We start from the raw sequence: 25,240 nt of genomic DNA, 5'->3' as shown, positions 1-25,240 counted from the left end.
TATTGGAGTCTATGTCTCCCTTTAGATCCATTAACATTTCTTTTAAATAGCCAAGCAACTGGTATTGGGTCCATAAATATTTATTATAGTCGCATCTTCTGTTGAATTGACCCATTAATCATTACATAATGACCTTATTTGTCTCTTTTAATTTGTTTGTGTTATAGTCTATTTTGTCTGATATTAGGATGGCTACATCTGCTCACATTTGCTTTCCATTAGCATGGAATATCTTTTTTCATCCTTTCACTTTCATATGTGTATCTTTGTTGGTGACATATGTTTCTTGTAAGTAGCAAAAAATGGGTCTTGTTTTTAATCCATTCAGCCGGTTTGTGTCTTTTAATTGGAGAATTTAAGCCATTTACATTCAAGGTTATCATTGATAAGTAATGACTTGGCCCTGGTATTCCATAAATATTCCCATTGTTTGCTTTGGATTTCCTTTGTACTTTTACTAGGAGAGTTTCTGCCTTCACATTCTCTCATAATGATAACTGTCTTTCTGTGTTTCTAAATGTAGCACATCCTTAAGCATCATTTGTAAAGCTGGATGAGTAGTGACAAACTCTTTCAATTTCTGTTTGTTATGGAAGGTCTTTATTTCACCTTCATTGATAAGTGAGAGCTTTGTTGTATTCTGTTTTCTGGGATGACAGTTTTTTTTCCTTTTAAGACTTGGACTATGTCTCTCCATTCTTTCTTAGCCTATAGGGTTTCTGATGAGAAATCAGCTGTGAATCTAATTTTAGCAGATACTCTGAAAGTAATCTGGCATTTCTCTCATGCATATTTTAGAATGTTTTCCTGTTGAAAGTTTGGCCACAATGTATTGTGGTGAAGATCCTGGTTTCTTCCTTGGGTGACAGGGACCTAAGAACATAGGCCATCTTCTGCAGCTTTCCTAGACACATTGAGCAGGAAGCCAGATCAGAAATGGGATGCTGCCTTTACAGGCTTAACTGGCTGTGTCACAATGTTGACCCTCTACAAGATAATATTGAGTGACTACACAGGCTGATAGTCCAACCAGACCTCAGAAGAAATCAAACCTGCTGACACCTCTTTCTTGGACTTCTTGTTTCTAAAACTGTGCAACAATGAGTTTCTGTTGTAAGCCATCAGATTTGTGGTACTTAACTATGATAGCCCTAGGAACTAAAAAGACTTTCAGAGGAGCAATCAACTGTTTTGCTGTTCCATTCTCCTTCTTTATCACCTTAAATATTATTTTCTTTAATTTATAGCTTTGAAAATGTAATCATAATTCATACTAATGGAAATATTAAAATATATAAGGTAAAAACAAATAGATAATTTTTATATTTACATTCAAATTCAGTGAATTTTGCCTCCCTACCTCTGGCCTACTATTTTTAATCTTCTAAGAAGAGATTTTAGAAATCTATAAACTATGAATTAATCTACTACTCATAGTTTCTTTTACATCATTGCAGAACTTATGTACATGTAGTCATGCACATAATGTTGCAATTCATTTTACTTAAACAAGACAATCATATACTTCATATTTTGTAATTTGCCTCATTGCTTAAATAATATATCTTACATATTACTCTATAGCTTCACTCTGTAGGTTCCTTTGCTAAGAATTAAAAAATATACCATTGTATGGATGTGCCATAAGTTTTTACCAGTTTCTTATTGATGAACATGTGAATTGTGTCTTCTTTTAAAAAAAAGATTTATTGATTTATTTATTTGAAATGAAGAGTTACAAAGAGAGGGAGAGATATCACATCCATCTGCTGGATCATTCTCCAGTAGCTATAACAGCAGGGGCTGGGTCTGGCCAAAGCCAGGAGCCAGGAACTTCACCCAAATCTCCCACATGAGTGGCAGGGGCCCACATACTTGGGACATCATCTGCTGCCCTCCTAGTGACATTAGTGGGGAGTTGGATCAGAACTGGAACGGTCAGGACTAGAACCAGTGCCCATATGGCATGCCAGTGTCACAGTCAGCAGCTTAACCAACTATACTGCAATGCTGGCCCCATGTCAAATTTTCTGTCATGGTATAAAGTGCTTCAGTAAATTTTACTGTGAAAGGAGACTTTAAAAAGTTCATGGGTCATGGAACTAGAAGGCATTTTACTTTAGTATAAAAAAATTTTGAAATCTGAGGCTAGCATGTGGCGCATTAAGTTAAGCTGCTCTGTATGATGCCAGCATTCCATATGGGAGTGCCAGTTCAAGTCCTGACTGCTCCACTTCTGATTCAGCTTCCTGTTAATACACCTGGGAAAGTAGAGGAAAATCCCCCAAGTGCTTGGGTCCCTGTTACCATGGGGGTGACCTGGATCGAGTTCTGGATTCCTCGCTTCAGCCTGACCTGACCCAGGGCATTTCAGCCATTTAGGGAGTGAACCAGTGGATGAAAAGATCTCTTTCTCTCTCGCCTCTCCTGTATCATCCTGCCTTTCAAATAAATAAATATTTAAAAAACTTATTTGAGATCTGTGCATGTTTGAGGTCTTCAAAGAGTTCGTGGAAATGCATGTCATGAAAAAAAACACAAATGGATTTTAAAAAATGCGTGCACTCAAATAAACTTATCTTTCCATTCCATTTTTCCATAAACTTTTTGAAGTACCCTCATGCATGTATTTTTGCATACTTCATAAAGTATATATGCAACAAGAAGTCTTAGCACTATGATTGTTGTTCTAAAATATGCAGCTAATTTGAGTTATTTCAAACTGCCCTTCATAAATGATATAAATCTCTCTTCACATAAATTGGTATGTATAACTCCCTTTTGTTCTTGGAAAACATTGTTTTAGGATCAATAAGGAAAACAAAGGGTTATTCCAGATAACGCATTCCTTGCTAATGTATACTTCAGCTAATTATTCTATAAATGTCCATTAGATGTCTAGTACTGTGAGTCACACAATAACTACTCTACTTTATGTCTGACGAACTACAATCCAAGGAAAGCAGATGTTAAACTCAGAGACAATGAGAATTCAGAAAAGAATGCATGTTTCAGGAGAAGATGCATGTCTGTATGTGGAACTGTTCAGAAATTTCTCAGAAACGAAAGACGCTAACAAAAATCCTAGGGCTAAGTAGATCATATAGGAGCTATCCAGACAATACTTATTTTGTAGAGACCCTAAATGTTAAAGCCAAGATTATATCTGAGACCATTCCAGTGCTCAAATATCCATATTCTAAGGGATCCAGCACTATAAGTCATGTTTACCTTCATGTTCTCTGCTTAAACAACTTCTCCCTTGTAGCTGGGCCCCACACCCACATGAGACTCTTTTCTCTCCTTCCTTTAATTCCATGGTCTGATAGTATCTTCACCTGGGAACTCACATGCCCAGGAGTTTGTTAAATGTTTGAAACGGAAAGATGATCACCAACTTTCTGATCTGGCTCTCATCACAGACTGATTTGTACCTAATCCAGTCTATGGTTGTATCTGAAAAGCCAAAACATAGTTCAAGTTATTGTTAAGCCACCAGCTTTCAGTTGGAATTGGCATTGGGATTGGAGGTAGAGTAAAGAGATAAAGGAGGTGGTGGATCTTTCCCAGAAAGCCTGGCTAAAGCAACTATTTTCTTTGCCTTTGAAATAGTCAGCAATGTATTAAGTGAAGTGGCAGAAATCTGAAGTGAGACACATTTATTTTTTTGGAAGATAATTCTGCATTTTATCTTTTAGAGAAACTTCTTATATAATGAATATAAATTTCATAAGTACAGCTTTTGGATTATAGTGGTTCTTCCCCCCATACCTGCCCTCCCACCCCCAAAGCATCCCACCTCCTACTCCCTCTCCCATCCCATTCTTCATTAAGATTCATTTTTAATTATCTTTATATACAGAAGATCAACTCTATACTAAGTAAAGATTTCAACAGTTTGCACCCACAGAGAAACACAAAGTATAAAGTACTGTTTGAAGACTAGTTTTACCGTTAATTCTCATAGTACAGCACATTAAGGACAGAGGTTCTACATGGGGAACAAGTGTACAGTGACTCCTGTTGTAGACAGATTTCTTATTTCCAAAGTGAATGGAGGACTTGTCGTGAGAAAAAAATGAAAATAATGTATGTAAATTAGATAATATTATATCTGACATGTAGCCAATGCTAAAAAAATAGCTTCAGTTATCATTAGCATAACCATCATGCTCCATTTCTATACTTCAGGAGTGTGATAAGTCTGTCCTAGGACCCTGTGGAACTAGAAGGCAGGTTAGAACTCCAACTAGCAAGTGGTGTTCATCTCAAGAGTCGCAAAATAATCTTGAACTATACTTATAGCTGAATAGGTACTCTATTCATATTTGGCAAATTAATTAAGATTTGTTAATGTTTCCTCTCCGATTCATGTGTGTATATACATATATATGTTAAATAATATAAAAGTGAATAAGTGTAGAAAAAAACTCATAAAGCAAATATCCCCTAAAGAAGCTATGCTCTGCTTATAATGGGCTTTTCCATAATGAGCATTTTCTATGTGAGTCACATGCAACTCAGAAAGTATGATCTTGCTTCTCAGCATTTGTTTAAGAAATCAATTTTTGCCAAAAGGAGAAATAAGTTTCAAAATTATGAGGCTTACACAGTGATTTTTACAGGAGAAACTAAATGAATAAAAATCAGTAGAAATTTCAAAATTAAGATTTTACTTAACAGCATATAAAAAAATTGAATCTTACATAGGATGCAGAAAATTTATCAGAAATGGACCAGGATTCAACTATAAGAAAAATCAAAATTCTCTTCATGTATGTCAGAAGCTAATTAAACATTTTCTAATCAGAGAATCAAATATTCCCCAATAAAAAGTTAGTGCATCTTATACTAAATTGACCTTTCAGCACAACTTAATTTTTATTGTAGCAATTATCCTTAAAAGGAAAACATGAATTACTCAAGAGATCCTGAGAATAAAATGCTTTCAGTTAAACTTACTTTGTAGCTTTTCTCCTCAGGAATGAGAAGTAATGATCAGGATTTGTTTCTCTGAAAAGCCATATAAAAGATTTATAAGTTTTCTTTTCTTTTTTTTTTTGGGGGGGGGGGGGACAGGCAGAGTTAGACAGTGAGAGAGAGAGAGACAGAGAGAAAGGTCTTCCTTCTCTTGGTTCACCCTCCAAATGGCCGCCACAGCTGGCGCACTGTGCTGATCCGAAGCCAGGAACCAGGTGCTTCTTCCTGGTCTCCCATGCGGGTGCAGGGCCCAAGGACTTGGGCCATCCTCCACTGCCTTCCCAGGCCACAGCAGAGAGCTGGACTGGAAGAGTAGCAACCGGGACAGAATCCGGCGCCCCAACCGGGACTAGAACCTGGGGTGCTGGCGCTGCAGGCAGAGGATTAGCCAAGTGAGCCGCGGCACCAGCCTAAGATTTATAGGTTTTCAGCAAGTCCCATGATGCATCTCTTCATGTTGGACCTTTCAGGGATGCATGTGTTAACCCTAGGTAAGGCAAATCTATTGTGTTCTCAGTTCTATATTGTATAAGACTGATACTGTAGACTTAAAAGTCAGGTTCCCTGTTCTTCCAGCAGGAGAGTGGGTGAAAAATTAACAATGTTAATAAAGCTATCACAGCAGAATAATATTATATGAATGCAACCCCTAGTAGGTTGTGGTTGGTTTCTTGGAGGAAAAAGACTACAGAAGCTGGGTTTTGGAGGATTCCTAAGAATTCAGCATGTGATGATTGGAGCAGAGAGCTATTTGTATAAATACATAGAGACATCAAAGAATGTAGTACCGGACAAACTAGAAGTCATCCAGGTCAATTGGAGAGCAGGGTGAAAGATGTTAATGCTTCCTTTTAGAAGTCTGGATGTTGTCACAGTGCTGAGTCAGAATAATAAGAAGTTCTGAGGGTAGGAGAAAGACAAAGTTTAAACCATTGATAGATGAGGAGGTGGCATACTGACATCTCAAGGAGCTGCCATCCTACCAATAAGGGCAGTTCATGATTTTTAAGGAATTTGGAAGGGAATGCTGGACTTGAGAGGATGTGACTAATGACATGCCAAGAACTAGAGGTAGGGGCTCAGGAGTGAACAGAAAAATGCTGAAACTAGTTGTAGATCCAACAACAGAGTATATTTTATAAATCTCAGTGCAGTTTATTGAGAAACATGCTGAAGGAGAATTGATGACTTCATTTTTTAACACAAGTGGGACGTAACAGGATGTTTTACATGGGTGAGTAGCTACAGAACCCTGTTTGGCTAGAATCTGAAAGAGGCAAAGCATTGTGTTAAGAGATTCTAGTGTTTCATTAACCGCCAAGAAGCCCACTTTCCCTGAAGTTTGTGCTTAGTAAGGTTTATTGTGCCCTTGTCACTCACACCCCATTACACCTGTTTGTTACTGCATCCCGTTACACCCTGTTATTTGTTCCCCACTGTCTGTTCATTTTAACCTTCCATTTCTATGGCAGTAAGGGCAATGATGTCATCTAGCTATGTCTGGCTGAACTGGGAAGGTGTGTGGGGTTTGGGAATAGAAGGCTTTGACAAGGTAAACTATATCTGCTTCAGTTCAGGCATTTGTTTACCTATTAGTTTCTATATATGAAACCTTTGCAAACAAGCATCTAAACTAACAGGTAAACAAGTGCCTTTTACCTGCTTTACACTCCTTTAATGGAGAGAACACAGATATAGTTTATCTTGTCAAAGCCTTCTAAGAATGTTAAACCTAATCTCAAAATTTCTTTGCAAATTGGCCTAATTCTTTGTGGCACCTGGAGAATAAATTTGAAAACTGATCTCCAAACTCCTGAGAAGAGGTAGTTTTGATGACTGAAAGTCTGTCAGAGCCTCTTGTACAAATAAGATGGAGGGCTTTCTTGGCATCTCACTGTAGATGTTATATACAGAGATGTTATATACAGATTTTACAACTTGTTAGCATGTATTGGGGGGGGGGGCAGGGGATAGGTGATTGACAGTCAAGATTCAGAGTCAAAAGCCCTGTTAGCTACATATTAAGCAACCAAGAAGTTTAAGAAGAAGGGGTCCTTGATTAACTTTAACCTCAAGTCTGTTGTTCAAATTAACCTTACCTGTTATGTGGGTGAGAGCCATCATCTCAATGTGCCAGGCAGCCGTTATCATGTTGGGAATGGTACTTCTGCAGGATTCTGACAATCAAAAGGTATAAGCTCAAAACCAGTGTGAGTACAACAAATCATATTTGTATCTTAAAAATAATGAATAGAGTTACAGTCGAATAACAGGAATGTTACAGTTGGCTATTTCCATAAGTACAACAAGAAAAGTTGATTTACTGGCCAGCGCTGTGGCTTAACAGGCTAATCCTCCGCCTTGCGGCACCAGCACACCGGGTTCTAGTCCCGGTTGGGGCACCGGATTCTATCCCAGTTGCCCCTCTTCCAGGCCAGCTCTCTGCTATGGCCTGGGAAGGCAGTGGAGGATGGCCCAAGTCCTTGGGCCCTGCACCCGCATTGGAGACCAGGAGAAGCACCTGGCTCCTGGCTTTGGCTCAGCGAGATGTGCTGGCTGCAATGGCCATTGGAGGGTGAACCAACGGCAAAAAGGAAGACCTTTCTCTCTGTCTCTCTCTAACTATCCACTCTGCCTGTCCAAAAAAAAAAAAAAAAAAGAAAGGTTGATTTACCATATACCAATCTCAGATTTGAAAGTCTCTCCAGGTTAGTAAACCTACCCAAGGCAGACTTAAGGATTTTTTTTTTTTTTACTACAGTATCCAATCTTTTAAAGTTTTTAAAAATTTTTGAGATAACATTTTTATTTTATTTCATAATTCAAGGCTTAATGCTCCACTAAAGAACAAATTCAACCACAACAAAAACAAGCAAATAAAAAACAAAAATAGAGTTCAGCAGGAACACAGGCAGGCAAGGGCAATAAACAACAATCAAATGAAAAGATGTCAACTTCACCAATATACAGGAAACTTCAAGAAAATCACAGATCATCAAAACTATAGCAGTATACAACTCCTAACAATTTTCCCCACAAAGATTCAAAACAAAGTTTGACAAAACACTATATTTGCACCAGAACTGATAGACATGAACATTTACTTATTTTTTGTTTTGTTTTGTTGAAGTGGAAACCTTATTTACTCATTGAAAGCCTGAGAGCCCTTGAAGTCAGCATTCGCTGTACATTTTGGAAATGCCAATGTTTTAAATTATATATTGTTATGAAGAGAACAGATCAACAATGAGTTTCTGCAAATAGTCATATTGCCATGAATAAAAATACTCTTAAGTAGTTTTTGAATTTTGGAGGAAGCTAGTAAGAAGGAAAGGTAAATATTTTATCATTGTTTACAAAACATATTCTATCCAAGTATTGCAAACCGTGGGACTCTCACAAAAACTTTTGAACCTAGAAAAAGTTCTCAAAATTTTAGTTAGCCCATTGATCTCTTGTCAGAAATATTTATATAGCCCCTTCTTTGGATAACAAAAGACTTAAAATCGCTGCTTTTAAAATTTGGATGACAGTCAAATTGTTAAATCAACAACAGGAGTCACTGTGTACTTTCGTCTCATGTGGGATCTGTCCTTAATGTGTTGTCCAATGTGAAGTAATGCTATAACTAGTACTGAAACAGTATTTTACACTTTGTGTTTCTGTGTGGGTGCAAACTGATGAAATCTTTACTTAGCATATACTGAATCGATCTTCTGTATATAAAGATAATTGAAAATGAAAAAAAAACCTTGGTGTTAAATTGGAAATTGCATGGAAAATTAATCAATTCTTAAAAAAATATCATGTAGGATCTCTGTCCTTAATGTGCTGTACATTGTTATTTAATGTTATAACTAGTACTCCAACAGTATTTTTCACTTGGTGTTGCTATGTGAGGGCAAATTGTTGAAATCTTTACTTAATATATACTAAACTGATCTTCTGTATATAAAGAGAATTGAAAATGAATCTTGATGTGAATGGAAGGGGAGAGGGAGTGGGAAAGGGGAGGGTTGTGGGTGGGATGGAAGTTATGGGGGGGAAAGTCATTGTAATCCATAAGCTGTACTTTGGAAATTTATATTCATTAAATAAAAGTTTAAAAAAAAATTTGGATGACAGTTCAGCAGCTGACAAGGAGATTTAGTTATTTTTGATTGCACAGGCATTTTAAAAAGCACAGCCGAGTTTTATGAACTGTTTCATCCTTCAGGGCCTGTAATGGGTGGGTACATTATATAGACCTCCAGGTACCTTTTATTTATTTTTTTATTTTTAAACTCAACTTTATTTGACTAAGCCATCCATTAAATAACCAAATCCCTTTATCAAAAGGAATGACAGATTTAACATAAAGTATACATTCTTAATATGTGGGGGAAAATTTATGTCCATAATTAAATATAATTTAAATCAGATTTAAATTAGTACACAATATCTTATTTTACTAGTCTGAGGTATCTTCTTTAGTTTTTTTTATTTATATAAGGTGAATAAATTTCATGTATTTCATGTATGCAGATTTAGGAGCAGAGTGATACTTCCCACCCCACCCTCCCTCTCATCCACAATCCAACCCTCCCTCTTCCTTCTTTTTTACTTTTTCTTTAAATTTTTACATTGATATATTTTCAGTTTATTTTATAACAATAATGTTAACCCTCCACTAAGTAAATAATTCAACAAATAGAAGGAAAAAATTGTTCCCCTACAGTAGAGTCAACAATAATCAAATCTCAAAATGACAATTTCACTCCTATACATTTTTTGTACCCTATTAGTTACCACAGATCAGGGAAAACACATTTGTCTTTTTGGGACTAGCATGTTTCACTAAGTATAATGGTTTCTAGTTGCATCCATTTTGTTGTGAAAGACGGGATTCCATTCTTTTTCACAGCTGAGTAGTATCTACTCATGTATATATATGCCACATTTTCTTTATCCAACTTTATCAGTTGATGGACATGTGGATTGATTCTATATCTTAGCTACTGTGAATTGAGCTGCAATAAACATGGGGTACAGAAAACTCCTTCATATTCTTATTTCATTTTGGTAAATTCCCAGAAGCTTTATGGCTGGATCATATGGTGGATCTATTTTTAGCTTTCTGAGGAATCCCTATATTGTCTTCCACAATGGCTGTATTAGTTTACATTCTCACTACCCAGTGGATTAGGGTACCTTTTCCCCCACATCCTTACCAGCATTTGTTGTTTGTTGATTTCTGTATGAAAGCCATACTTAGGGGGATAAGGTGAAAACTCATTGTGGTTTTTATTGGCATTTCCTTGATGGTTAGTGATCCTGAGCATATTTTCAAGTGTCTGTTGGCCATCTGAATTTCCTCTCTTGAAAAATGCCTGTTCAAGTCCTTCGTTCATTTCTTAAGCCAATTGCTTGTTTTGTTGTTGTTGAGTCTCTTGAGCTCTTTATAGAATCGGGTTATTAATCCTTTACCAGTTGCATAGTTTGCAAATATTTTCTCCAGCTCTGTTGGTTGCCCTTCACTTTGCTGAGAGCTTTCTTTGCAGTGCAGAAACTTCTTAGCTTGATGTAATCGCATGTGTCTATTTTTGCTTTTATTCCCTGTGCTTTTTATTCTTAAGATAAGTCATGACTGATGACTTTAAATCCGGGAACCAGTCTGTTATATGGATATATAATCTCTCAAATACTTATTTCTTTTTTTAAAAGCATTTTCTTTTTTTAAAAAATTTATTTGACAGGTAGAGTTATGGACAGTGAGAGAGAGAGACAGAAAGAAAGGTCTTCCTTCCGTCGGCTCACTTCCCAAATGTCCGCTATGGCTGGCACTGCGCCAATCCAAAGCCAGGAGCCAAGTGCTTCTTCCTGGTCTCCCATGCAGGTGCAGGGGCCCACGCACTTGGGTCATCCTCCTCTGCCCTCCCGGGCCACAGTAGAGAGGTGGACTGGAAGAGGAGGAACTGGGACTAGAACCCGGCGCCCATATGGGATGGTGGTGCCACCGACGGAGGATTAACCAAGTGAGCCACGGCACCGGCCCCTCAAATACTTATTTCAATAACATTCTTTTATAAATATAACATAAATTTATGATTCTACAACTTGAGAGTAGCTTCCATTCAATCCAAGTGATCCTAATTAGCTATTATCTCTTCAAGATGACAGATACATCCTTCGAGGATTGTTAGGGACCCTGGAAATCTCAGGGTCAATGGGCTAATTAGAAACTTTGATTCTGAGAAAGCCTGTCAAAGATATCAAAAGCTCTAAAAACATTTGGCCTCATTTATATTTATCCAATTTACTTAGATTATGTATGAAAACTAAGATATTAGACAAGCATGGCCTTCGTTTACAGCCGAACTGTTAAACTAGATACATAGAACATGCTTACCTGCTTTTAGGTTAAGTTTACATCTTTATGATCTTACACATCTATGAGATATAATCCTGCCTGTCTAGCAAACCCAGACACAAACATGTTAACAAATTTAAAGATACCTTTATTTTATAAACAAATTAAAAATAGCTTATTTATGAGACATTTACATAAGCCATATAAGCTAAAAACCATTAGGATAATTTAAAAACTTTATGTGAGTGCTCACTTATCTATAACTTAATTAAAACAGTTCTTAAGGGATTTTTTTTTACCATGTACATACCACATGTACACACAAATGGAACATTTATATATCATGAGACAGAAAAACAAAGAGGTTTCTGTAATAGTTTGTTGTATTATTGTTCGGACTCTGTTCTCTACTCTGAATTGTATCAAGGGCTACTGCTGCTGCTGCTGCTTCTTCTTCTTCTTCTTCTTCTTCTTCTTCTTCTTCCTCTTCTTCTTTTTTTGACAGGCAGAGTTAGACAGTGAGAGAGAGAGAGAGAGAGAGGTCTTCCTTCCGTTGGTTCACCCCCAAAATGGCCACTGTGGCCGGCGTGCTGCGCCGATCCAGAGCCAGGAGCCAGGCGCTTCCTCCTGGTCTCTCATGCAGGTGCAGGGCCCAAGCATTCGGGCCATCCTCCACTGCCTTCCTGGGCCACAGCAGAGAGCTGGACTGGAAGAGGAGCAACTGGGACAGAATCTGGCGCCCCAACCGTGACTAGAACTCGGGGTGCCGGTGCCCCAGGCTGAGGATTAGCCAAGTGAGCCACGGCACCAGCCTCGAGGGCTTCTAAGGGGAATTACAGTTGACTTTAAGAGATCAGGGAGAGCCACTGGGACTCCTCGTTCTTTGAATTCTAACACATACATAGGCCATGCAGTACTACCAACTCTTTAAGTCACAGGCTTGCAGCTACTAGTTGACCAATTGGCCAAAATTCTTGCCTGGGGACCCTTAGTTGGGATTGAAATGGCACTTCCCATATCTAATTATTTATTCATTTTGAAGATTTTTTAAAAATTATTTGAGAGGTAGAGTTACTGACAGTGAGAGGGAGAGACAGAAAGAAAGGTCCTCCATCTGCTGGTTCACTTCCCAAATGGACGCAATAGCCAGAGTTGGGCCAATGCGAAGCCAGGAGCCAGGAGCCCAGAGCCAGGAACTTCTGCTGGGTCTCCCGTGCAGGTGCAGGGGCCCAACAACTCCCATATTTAAAGACAGACTACAACAACAACAACAATGGCAACAACAAAAAAGCCCAAAGAACACAAAATGCAAATTTCCCTAAATCAAGGCCAGATTTTACAGATGGGAGTTCAAAAGAACATATTTCCAAAAGCAAAAGGAAACAGAATCCCTAGCTCCCCTCAACTATAATTACCAGACTAATGGCATCATAAATGATCTCCATCAGGTTAGAAATTTCACAGCCCTATCAACAGTGTGGAGTTAAGGATCTCAGTGTGCATACTGGGGGACTTAACGTAATGGTCAGGCCATTGTACTCTTTATGAAAACTGCTTCTCTCTCCTCAAGGAGTTCAGGCTGTGGGGACCACATCCACCCAAGGAGAGAAAAGAGTTCCCCAGAACCAAGGTGGCTCCAGCAGCTGTTGGGATTGTCCCTGCTCTCCTCCCTAGGAGGTGGAGCCTCCACTGGCAGGGGCTTAACCACCACCCAGCGTGGCCCCACACCACTCTGACAGCACTTAATTTAGCACTGGTATATTGCCATGGCCGGTTGCTCTATCTGTTGGTAGTCAGCATCAGGTGTGCACCACTGAGTGCAAGAACTCCCTACTGGCTTGTCAAATTTGTTACCAAAAATCTGTTTCTTGTCAACAGTACCAAACCAGATTCGTAAGGAGAAGGTTTGAGGAAAACGAAATACAAGTTTACTCTATCAATAGATGAGGAAGTAGCAGGTTGAGGTCTAAAGGAATTACCATCTTCTTGAATGAAGGCAGTTCAAGGTTCGATTTTTTTTTTTTTTGAGATTTTTTTTTTTTTTAATTTGGATGTCAGTGTTACAGAGAGAGGGAGAGACAGAGAGATCTTCTATCCTCAGATTCCTCCTCCCCTCCCTTCATGCCCAGTGGCCTCAATGGCCAGGGCTGAGCCAGGCCAAAAGCAGGAGCCTGGAGCTTCATCCAGGTCTCACACAAGGATGCAAGGGCCCAAGTATTTGTGCCGCCTTCTGCTGCTTTTCCCAGGCCATTAGCAGGGAGCTGGATTAGAAGTGGAGCAGCTGGGACACAGCCCAGAGCCTATATGGGATACTGGCATTGCAAGCAGCAGCTTTACCTGTATCTCCCAGTTCAACAGAATGCCATCCCCCAGTTCAAAGTTCTTAAGGAGTTCAGAAGGGGAAGCTGTTCTTGGGAAGACATGACTAGTTGCAGATCAAAAATTAGAGACATGGACTTGGGAGTAAACAGCCAAACACCAAACCTGTTGTAAGTTCAATAACAGAATATTTTATAAATCTCAAACATTATTGAAGTTTCTTGAGAAACATGCTGAAGGAGAATTGATGTCTTGATCTTTACATGGGTGAAACATAATAAGATGTTGTGAATAGGTGAGAAGTTATGATACATGACTTGGCTGGCATCTGAAAAAGGGACATGATTGTGTTAAAAGATTCTAGTGTTTCATTAATCCTAATGAGGCCCACTCACCCTGAAGTCTATAATCAGTAGGGTCTGTTGTGCTCTTAGCTGCCTGTACCCATAACACCCTATTTAATCACCTGCACCATATTACACCTTGTTACCAAATGATTGGATGGACATGAGCCATAAAAGAAGGAGAAGCCAAACTTTATTCTGAATATGATGCAGTCTCTCAAATTATTTCAGCTATCACAAGGAGTTAATAAAATCTACATTTTAGAAAGAGGGCTTTAGCAACAATGTGGAAAATGTATTATGGGGAGGCAATAGAACTGGTGACAGCTCTATCACAAGGCAAAGCAATTCTCACAGTGAAAAAATACAAAGAAACAGATCATAAGGGTATGAATTGAAATCAAGAGAGAAGAAAAAATGGAATCAAGAGAAGGAAGTCAATATGAGTACCTGGTGATTGATTGGAAGCTAGGGGCAATGAGGAGAAGGGTGGCCTAGAGAACCTAATGTCTGGCTTGGAAACTGAATTTGCCAGTATTGAGATGATGGAGCACAGAACAGGTTGGGAATGATGATTCTAAGTTTAAATATGGCTGTTTTGTGAGTAACAGCAAATCTAACTAATAGCAAGTTAAACAAATAAGAAGTATTTTGCTCTTATACCAAAAATGTTCAGAAATAGTCCATTCTAGCAGATGGAGGATGCCAGCACTAATGTCTACTCAGGTAGGAAGCTGCTTGGATGCAGGTGTCCACATTGGAGTGCCTGGTTTCAGAATCCCAGTTCTGTTTTCAATTCCAGTCTCTTGCTAATGTGCAGCTTGGGTCCCAGCCAACCACATTGGAAACCCAGATCGAGTTCCAAGCCCCAGCTTTGAACTGGTCCAGCCCTGGTCGTTGGAGGCATTTGGAGAAATGAGCCAGCAGATAAGAGGGAGATCTGTGTGTATGCATCATATTTCAAATAAATAAAAATATTTTTAACAAAAAAAGTATATAGTTGCTCTAGCCATCATGTTGCTGTTGCAGGAAGCAAGAGAGAAGAGAGAAGAGAAAAGAATAATTCTATACCTGAAAATTGCAGACTTTCTGTGCAAATCCCAGAAAGCTTCTACTTACGCCTCACTGGCCAAAATTGTGTCAAAGGCCACTTTGGGTTATAAGATACCAGGGGAGATCTCTTGTTAGTGTTCTCATTAGGAGAAGAAAAATCTAATCAACATCTGTCATAGTTACATTAAAATCGAGATGCTTGTGTGACATCCAAGTGAGAGTGCAAGAAGCAGGTGAACATGTGTGTAGAACTCTTGAGAGTAGCCCAGGCAGGAATACAGTTTGGCAGTCATTGTCATTCAAGCAGTGGTTATTCCTTAAATGTGCATGGCATCTGACATCTGTCAGGTTGCAAAGGAAGAGAATGAAGGGTATAATTGAGAAAAGGCCTGATCTTAAGGGCTGGGTTACAGGAAAATAAAATCTCCAAAGAAATTGATGTTTGGGGACAAGGGGGTGAATCCAGAAGCAGAAGGGAATGAGCTGAAAAACACAGGAGAAAGCACAAGGTAGAATAAAATTTACTTTTAAAAACATCTTGCTCACTGTTACTTCATTGATAGGTGACAAGAAATTGGGGAAATTGCTTTCTGACAAGTTCTATTTTTTTAATTAAAAATTATTTATTTTGTTGAATGATAGACAGACACTCAGAGTGAAGAGACTTCCCATCTACTGGTTCACTCCCCTAATGCCTGCAACAGCCAGACCTGGGTAGGGTCAAAGCAAGGAGCCCAGGACTCAATCCACATCTCCCACTTGGTTGGCAGGAATCCAAATAGTTGAGCCATTAACTGCTGAATAAGTTAAGAGTCCTTAAATGCATGGAGAATGTTCACTTACAAACATTTACAAAAGTTCATAGTCTACCTTGTGCCTCATCCCTCCTAGTATCTAAAGGTGAATATGATATTGCAACTGCGCTTGGTCCTTTAGCACATTATTCCATTACATCCTCACACCAGTCATGTGAGGACCATACTACACATCTCATCTAACTGATGATCAAATTAAGGTCGTAAGTAGAAAGAGGTGAAGAGATTTAGACTCAAAATGTTATCAATTAAATCAAGTAATAATAATTAGTCTTCAAAGAAATACATGAAAAAATACTGACCTACTTCTCATATCTGAAATCTCTGGAGAGCAGGGAATATACGTATCTGTTGTATGCATGGTAATCAAAGTAAATAATAGACTAGTAAACAGTTGAGGCCAACTGCCAATTTGGGGGTTCCAATCTACTTCGGTCTTACTGAAGTACCTCCTGTATTATTTGGAAATATGTCATGAGTGAATGGTATCTGATCACAGAGTTTTTAAAATTTGTACATGGTTTCATGGAACAGAGCTCATATTTGATTTTCATTTGAACTGTGTTATTTTGGGATATTGTTATTTTTTGTTGTTCTGTGTGGTTGGCATAAGGTCATAAATTTGCTGTCCCATTGGCTTTTTATGATTAATAGTCTTCTTACTATTTCTGTAATGGTTTGCAATAGCTGAATTCCAGTTAGAACTAGCTTGACTTCTGATTCCAGCTTCCTGCTAATGTGAACCCTGGAAGGCAGCAGGTGATGGCTCAACTACTTGAGTCCCAGCCACTCACATAGGAGACCTGGAGAGCTCCTGGCTCCCAGGCATATGGGTAGTGAACCCACAAGTTTGGACTTTCTCTTTCTCTGTCTCTTTGTATCTTTTTGTATCTCAAATACATAAAGATATCTAACCAGCTCAAATAGTTCAATTAGTTATTACTCTAAAAATATAGCAGTATCATCTTTAAAAAGATAAATACTACTCATTCCTTTGTGGCCAAACATTTCATCCAGAAGACCTGATAACATCCATGAACATTCAGAAGAACTGATAACAAACTCCAGTGGGCATGCATTCATGGATCAGGCAGAGGACTAAACCAAGGGTACTGTAATGCCGTGGCACCTCTCACAAAGCAAAGATTTTAAAGTATGAACTATGCATATATACTCTGCACAACTTTAAGGGAAAAAAAATCCCTGTTGATGATTTTTCTTATACTCTATGGAGAGCTTTACAGACTTCTTGGGAATTTGTAGCTTCTTTGTGAAATGTCTATCAAAACAATACACTCTAAATGAGCAGATTTCTGGGGCAAATTCTGTTTCTTACAATTCTGCTAAATACTACCTGTTGTTAGTAGAAAGACTCTGAGGCCCCAAGAGCTAACCTTTATGATCCCCCCCAAAACAAAACAAAGCAAAAAAACTGCTGTTCATTTCCTCGAATATGCCTGAACCAGAAGGAAGAAATGAGAGATGTTAATGAGCTTTTTTTCTTTTCATGATGGTTTAAAATGCTTTTATTAGTGGGATTAATCACTTGTAAGATCAAAAGGACACTCTGGAAGATTATATGACCTGCAAAGCTTTCATAGATTCTTAAAGGAAGAAGGAGATTTGGCTGCATGCTCCAGTTCTGTGGTGATTTGATCAGGAAGGAGTTTATTTTTCTTCCAGAACAGAAAATGCAGTTAGGGAGTCCAAAATGGGCACTGTAGCTCCACAGCATCATCCATTTCATAGGCTCTTTCTATTTCTCTGCCTCGTGGTCACAGAATGGCTGCTCATCCTTTAGAATCACATTTGCATTCCAAGCAGAATGAGGAAAAAAAGTGGCATTAGGAAAGTAAAACTTTTCCAAAAACCATGTATGGTGTTAATGTACATTTTTCTAGCTAGAACTATGTCCCTCGCTACTTTAGCAGCAAGGGAAACTTGGAAATGGATATTTTTAATGTGGGGAATATTATTACCTCCAACAAGATCAGGGTCTTTCTGCTGAGAAGGAAGAATTGAGAATGGATATCACGTAGGCATGTAATGCAGCCTCCCACTATACTGCTGGCCATTTAATGCACATATGCACTCTTCTCTCCATCTTACAGTGAGAAAACTGGATCAGATCATTTGTTCTACATCACTCTGGCAATTCACAACACAGCTGGACCTGAAATTCACAAATGCAGGTCCCAGCGCAAGGATGCTCTTGTCAGTGTATTCTACTGCTCACTTGTTCCAAAAAATGTGCACAAAGTATAACCAGTCATACTTACTACCTTTCCTTCTCTTATGCCTCGATTCTGTCTCTTTGGATGAAGCTCTTATTTGGCCATATGCTCTGTTTCATTCAACTTTAAGGGTAATATTTTGGGGGATACCATAACCCAGAAAAAGACAATTATCCATTCCAGAGGGTTTCTCTGGCTTTTGAAAATAGGGAAGATTTTAGTATAAAAGCTTGGGGCACATGAACTACAAACAAATATTAGTGGGTAAGAAGAATTTCACAAGAAAGCACACACAGATGAAGTAGCATATTCCTTGGCCTAACCTACAGAGGAGAGGATATGACTTTAAATGTAATTTATCTCAAAGTCTACTCTCTGTCTCACTCTCTGCTTCTGTCTATCCTTTGAAATATCATTTTGATTCTTGTCCTGGAGGTTACTGAAGTCATTACTTAGTTAGAACCAAAAGAACTGGCCAACCAACAGTCACATAACAGCTACCCAACAGAAACCTCATGTAAAGGCACACTAGATAATAATTCCAACAGAGACACATCCCTAAGGCTCTGAGTAGCAGGACTGGTCATTTAGCCTGCCTACCAATTACACTATGCTTTTCTGTGTTCTGGGTTTATTACAATGATGGGCTCCAATGTAGGGACCTGAGGTATTCTGAAAATACAAAAAAAAAAAAAAAAGAACATTTGCAAGTATTAAAGTATTATGCTCTACTGTTCATTTGTTACTATAGCCTTGAAATCACAGTGCGAAATCCTTTTTTATTATGATAATAAATTTATTTGAAACTTCACCTAAGAGAATTAAGACAAGTACATACTTTTCAGTTCAAAATTAGGAGAAGAGTGGTGGGCATTTGGCACAGTGGTTAAGATGCCAGTTGGGATGACCATATCCATATTGGTGTGCTTGGGTTCAAGTCCTAGTTCTGCTTCTAATTTCAGCTTCCTGCTAATGTGCACCCCAGAAGGCAGCAGGATGTGGCTTAGGTACTTGTATTCCTGCCATTTATGTGGGAGACCCAGACTGAGTTCTTGGCTCCTGACTTTGGCTTGGCCCAACCCTGGCTGTTGCGTAGCATTTTGGGAAGTGAACCAGCAGATGGGAGAGTCTCTCTCTCTCTTTCTCTCTCTCTCCATTTTCAATAAACAAAATAATAAATAAAAAATTTAAAAAACAGAATAACACATTTCTGATGTTATGCTAGATTGTAACTCTCTTGGGGTCACAGATTAGCAGTCTTAATGTGGCACATTGGGAGTTCTAGAAATTAAACCAATATCTTTCCATCTAAAGAGTTGCCATACAATGCCAAGGACTACCTTTTGAATCATTCTTCCTCTGAGTAGGAGCTTGAAGTAGATAACCTTGGAGGTAACATCTCAGTAATGATACTATGGTTTGATTATTAAAATACAGACTTTCAACAAATCAGTTCTTTAAAAAGGACTTTCTTTCTTAGTTAAGAGGTCAGGTAAATCAACATCCTACCTCATGGCCTTGGACATGATTTTCCTTCTTCTTGGAAACCTTATCCTCCAATTTTCCACACCCTTCAAGCCACCTTGTGAAACATACCTGGTTTCAGAGGCCACCTATGTGAAACCTACCTGGCACAGCTCATCAGTGATTGAGTTCCTCAGGTTCACTCAGGACAAGCCATCCACACACACACACAGCAGTACAAGTTCTGAGTGATTGGTGTGTGCCGATCACATGCTGAGCTGTGAAAGCAAGGATTGGACTCTGTTTCTTATGCCCTCTACCTTCATATCAGGGCATATCAAATTTGCACACACCATAGAAACCAAAAAACAAGGAATAATTTTCAGGCAAAGTTTTATCTAAATCTAGACTTTAAAGTATTTCATCATTATTTGCATGGGTATATATGTCCTGAAAGATACTTTTTTTTTTCTTTCCTGCATTAGTAGGAAGCTGGAATCCAGAGCCAGAGCTCTGGCTCTGAACCCAGGTACTCTGATGTGGGATGTGGATGTCCTAACCAGAATCTTAACTGCTAGGCCCAACATTCCTCCATGAAATATACTGTTTTATAAATAAATTGAACTCAGCCTCTCAATCTCAAATGCATGAATTTAGGTGGCTCCGTGGCATTCAGAACTATGGGTAGATGAGTTCTTGACATTTAAAAGTAGCACTAGGGCCAGCGCTGTGATGCAGTGGGTAAAGTCACCACCTGCGGTGCCGGCATCCCATATGCACGCCGGCTCAAGTTCTGGCTGCTCCACTTCCGATCCAGCTCTCTGCTATGGCCTGGGAAAGCAGTAGAAGATGGCCCAAATCCTTGGGCCCCTGCACCTGTGTGGGAAGACCCAGAGGAAGCTCCTTGTTCCTGGTTTCAGATCGGTGCTGCTCCAACCATTGTGCGGCCATCTGGGGAGTGAACCAGAAGATGGAGGATCTCTCTCCCTCTCCCCCACCCCCACTTCTCCTTCTCTCTTTGTGTAACTCTAGCTTTCAAATAGATATATAAATCTTTAAAAAAAATAAGAGCAGCATTCCAGGGGCTGCCATTGTGGTGTAGCAGGTAAAGCCGCCGCCTGCAGTGCCAGCATCTCATATGGACGCCAGTTCGAGTCCCGGCTGCTCCACTTCCAATCCAGCTTTCTGCTATGGCCTGGGAAAGCAGTGGAAGATGGCCCAAGTCCTTGGGTCCCTGCATCCACATGGGAGACCCAGAAGAAACTCCTGGCTTATGGCTTTGGATCGACTCAGCTCTGGTCATTGCAGCCACTTTAGGTTGAAGGAGCAGATGGAAGCCCTCTCTCTCTCGACCTCTTGACCTCTCTCTCTCTTTCCCTCTGCCTCTGCCTCTCTACCTTTCAAATAGATAAATAAATCTTTACCAAAAAAAGTAGCATTCCAGCATGGCACCTCCTGGAATGGCAGCACAGCCTGCCCAAACACAACTGCAAATCTTCAGCTGAGTGGTAAAAGTTGTTCATAATATCAGTTCAAATGGAAATTTAGGAAATAACACTCTCCATAAACAAAAGAAAAGCGTTCTACATGGAGCTAAAATCCACTTGACACCCATTGTTAGTCCAGGAATGCATTTTAGATGCAGCTACCATGACCCAGGTTTCCTCTTACTCTTAACACACACCTAGCTGTTCCCACAAAATCATTATTCAGTATGCTCATGGTTACAGGTGGCATGAATTGTTCTGAATCCTTCAGTTTTTCTTAATCTAAAAGTGTCTCCATGTTAGTTACTCTATTTAGATCTTTACTTATGCATGGTCCTTATGCATTGCATGAGGGTTTTTCCTAGAGTAGATCTTGAGAAGTCTACCCTAAGGGTGATGGAGCCTGTGAATTTTTTCTTTAGGTTTTTTTATTTTTATTTATTTGATAGGTGTGCATATATGTGGGAAGACAGAGAGGAGAGAGAGAGAGAATGAATCTGCTTGTTTACTCCCCAACTCCCCTAATGTCCACAAAAGCAAAGGCTGGGCTAGGTCTAAGCCAGGAGCCAGGAACTCCGTCTGTCTCCCATGTGGGTGGCGGGGACCAAAATACTTGAGTCATCATCTGTTGCCTTTCAGGGTGTGGATTAGCATGCAGCTGGATCAGAAATGGAAGCAGTGCTCACTTTCAGGCACTCTTGTTTGGAATAACCATGCCCCAAACAGTGGCTTAGCCTGCTGCTCCACAACACAGGCATTTAATTTTTAATTTTACTATAAACCAAAACAACTAAACTAACTTGCACTCCCATGAGAGCATATGTACTTCAAAAAGTTTATGGGACATGAAATTAAAAAATAGTTAATTTGGATGCAAAAAAAGTTGAAATCTCTGCATATTTTTTACATAATATACATTTTTCAAAAAGTTTTTGAAAATACCTTGTGTACATGATTTTCTTTTTGGCACCAAAATAAACTTTCTTTTAATTCCATTTTCCACAAACTTTTTGCAATATCCTCAAACAATAATAATTGAAATCCCTAACATTTTACATAAGCCTTTTTTTTTTTTTTGCAATCTCATTGATGTATAACATTTTTTGTAGTCTTCAAATTATGGCCCAGTCTTCACCAAACATAAATGGATAGATATCACATACGCACATATATACTAACAAATATGATTCATAAATTTTTATTCTGACTAAATCTCCTCAGATTATTATAAACACGGTTATTTTAATCGTTTTATTTTAATGAGTGCAAATCACATTCCTAATATTTAATCAGTATTCCAACTTCTGGTGTCAGTTATGAATTTTAAAATGAGAATATGTACACAGAAGGTTTCCAGAAGTTGACACACACCACCATTCCTTTTGTTCTTTAATACACTGTACCTTTTCGTGTGCCATCTGGGAATCTGAGTTGGTGATTAGGCTGTTTGTGAACAGGAGGAAAGGGAACTAGAACTGATTGATTAAAGGTAGAATTACAAAGCAAAGCAGAGATCCAACCAATTATTTCTCCCAATTGTTGAGAATTTCTGATATAAAGATGGAGAACTTGAATCCAAACGTTGTTGCATTCAACAAATAATGATGGTCTACCGCATGGCAGGCTTTGGGTAGATGTATGAGTGAGATAATTATGTGTACCCTTGGAGCTTCAGTGTGGTAGAATAGACACAGACAAATAAATAAACAATCACCAAGTGGTGAAGAGCATGAAGGAAACAAACTGGATGTTTGACATGGCAAAAGATACATAATTGTGCTAGAGTTTCTGGAAGACCTTGCTGAACTCTTAATCACAAACAGATGCTCTCCTTGCAAAATTATGGGGAAAGTCAACCTGGCAGAGAAGATAGAATTTTTACTTGTTGTAAATTGTGAGACTGAGGGGACCCAGTGAGAAGGATGGCAAGGATCCAAGTGATGTAGGACAGGTGCTTTGCAAAACAAGGAGGACATCATGGTAGTCTGACCTGCAGGCTCAGCTTTCTAATGGATGGGGCAGAGGAAAGGTAGGAAGTTTCAGACCCAAAATCTGTTTGTGTCTACTACACCTGTCAGACTGAAAGCATCTCTTAGGACAGAACATGTCTCTATATTGATGTTTAGTGGGGTACCTTCTTTTAAAAATACATGACCATATTTTGATGGATTCCATTTCTGACAAATCATGAATCCTTAGTAACCATTTGTTGAAATAAAAGTCATCTGTTAAATTCTCCCAAATACTTCCCAGGTCTCTCCTCACAGTGTATTTTTCACGTGATAAATTGTCTTCTATTGTACCACAATTTATTTTTAAAGAGTTGACCCTTGGACATATTTTTTAAAGGAAAACTTGTGTGTTTGTGTTTGTGTGTGTGTTTGCATAGCAATCAGATAAATATCAGTGTTGAAGATTAAATTGTCATAGAACTCATTAAACTCCTACGGCAAATAGCTACTTTTAATACAAACAACTATTGACAAGTAGATACTCTGAAAAGAGTAAACAGTTGTTGCTCCCTTTTATCCATAAAGCTTATCTGGTACAAAGCATCTTGCTTTTTACATTTAGACTATGGGTCAGGTTAATTACTATGATGACTAATTTCTATCATTTTATTTCAGGACTGTGGTTTGCTGATTCATCCAGAGGAAACCTGTGGGTTACAGCCCATTTCTTCTGACTACATTGAAGCCATTTCACAGCCTGAATTAAAGAGTTGTCCATCTGGGGACACAAAAGGTGAGTAGCACATCAGATGTCATCTCTCTATAAAAATTATTTCATATAGATAAGTACTCACAGGTGCTCATTTAAAGGACCCTTGTGTAAAACAGGGAGATTACTCTTTTCATTAATATGAACCATAACACATGAAATTAGTATAAATGCCTGGTTTTAGCATTTGAGATATTTTGATGAAAGTCTTTTATTTTCCCCTCTTTGCCTAATTAATCCATATTCATTTTCAGACCTCAGCTCAAAAGTCACTTTTGCCTGACAACTTTCTTGTGCCACCAGTCTCCTTCCTTATATATATTCACAGCATTCTGTGCTTTCCTTCCACAGAAGTTGCTACAAGTATTTAAATAATTAATACATTGTGAATTGTTTAATGTCAGTCTTCCCAGGATAACCAACAGACTCTGATTTGTTCACATTATGTCAATTCTCTTGATACCAAAATTCACACATATAGATAGAAAATAGATATCTATCTACCAAGGAAAAATGAATATAAACTCAGTTTTAAATGATTCCCTTTCACGTAAGAATTGTTGGGGGAAGGATCACCAATGTCCTCCACATGTTGAACATTAGCAGAGGCAGGAAAATTGTGATGTCAAATTCAAATCACGGTGTTAAATCCTTCTTAAGCCTTGAGTAGACCTGGAGTGAGACTCTGGTGTCACTCTTGTCAGTCACTGCGTCTTTCTCTCCCTAGCAGTCTTCTTTCAGTGCAGACAGCAGGGTCAAATCAAAGCAGGGGCTGAAAATGCCTGGAAAGGGATCAGTGGTCCAGGGCGTGTGTTCTCCAAGCTTTCTGCTTGCCACTCTGTCCTCCTGACCCCAGGGCTCCCTTCATCGAAAAAGTCTGAGAAAACACTCAGGAGCTTTTCTACCCTTGCCATGAACTTCACACCACAGCTTGAATGGGAAATGAGTTTCCCAAATGGGCAGGACAAATTGCAATTTGGCATGCACAGTTAACAGACGTGGGCACGTCCACGTTCTTGAACATGTGTTCCAAATAATAAATTACAGTCAGTGCACAGGGGGGCAGTTACCCGTGATGGTGTGTCAGGTGGTGTGATTTGTGATTCTCTGCTAAATGAGACACACACTCTTCCCTACAGAGGAGACACCGTTGTGGCCAGTTAATTTTGTTTTAATCAGATGACAATTTATGAGAATCGTAAAACTAGTTAATTCTATTGCTCCCACTGCACCAAGTCAAAAGTTCTTCAACAGAAGGTTCAAGATACATTACTGGAATTCCGTAACAAGTGACAGATTATTCTGTGCATGAAATGTGTGGTAACTTCTGTCAGATCATGTTTTGAAAGTGCCTCTGTGCCTGAGGCTTACCAGAGGGGCTGCTTGGAAAAGGGAAGCCTTTTGCTACTTGAGGAGCTAGAGCAATATAGAGAAGTCCCCCAAACAGCTCCTCAATAAAGCCCATGGCCAGAGG

General features: G+C 39.0%; 1 protein-coding gene across 2 annotated transcripts in view; it reads left to right on the top strand.

Annotated features, from left to right (window-relative positions):
• The window catches only part of CPED1 (cadherin like and PC-esterase domain containing 1), a 328,108-nt gene that overhangs the window by 258,739 nt on the left and 44,129 nt on the right, over positions 1 to 25,240 (top strand). For both annotated transcript variants that reach the window (XM_062206775.1, XM_062206743.1), the window contains exon 16: positions 23,673 to 23,790. In XM_062206775.1, coding sequence (XP_062062759.1) covers positions 23,673 to 23,790 — 118 coding nt within the window. The remainder of the gene's footprint in view (positions 1 to 23,672; positions 23,791 to 25,240) is intronic.

The sequence above is a fragment of the Lepus europaeus genome, chromosome 1 (assembly GCF_033115175.1).
Source record: "Lepus europaeus isolate LE1 chromosome 1, mLepTim1.pri, whole genome shotgun sequence".
Taxonomy (NCBI): domain Eukaryota; kingdom Metazoa; phylum Chordata; class Mammalia; order Lagomorpha; family Leporidae; genus Lepus; species Lepus europaeus.
Note: the sequence above shows the minus strand (reverse complement) of the source record. Positions and strands in the feature narration are given on the sequence as shown.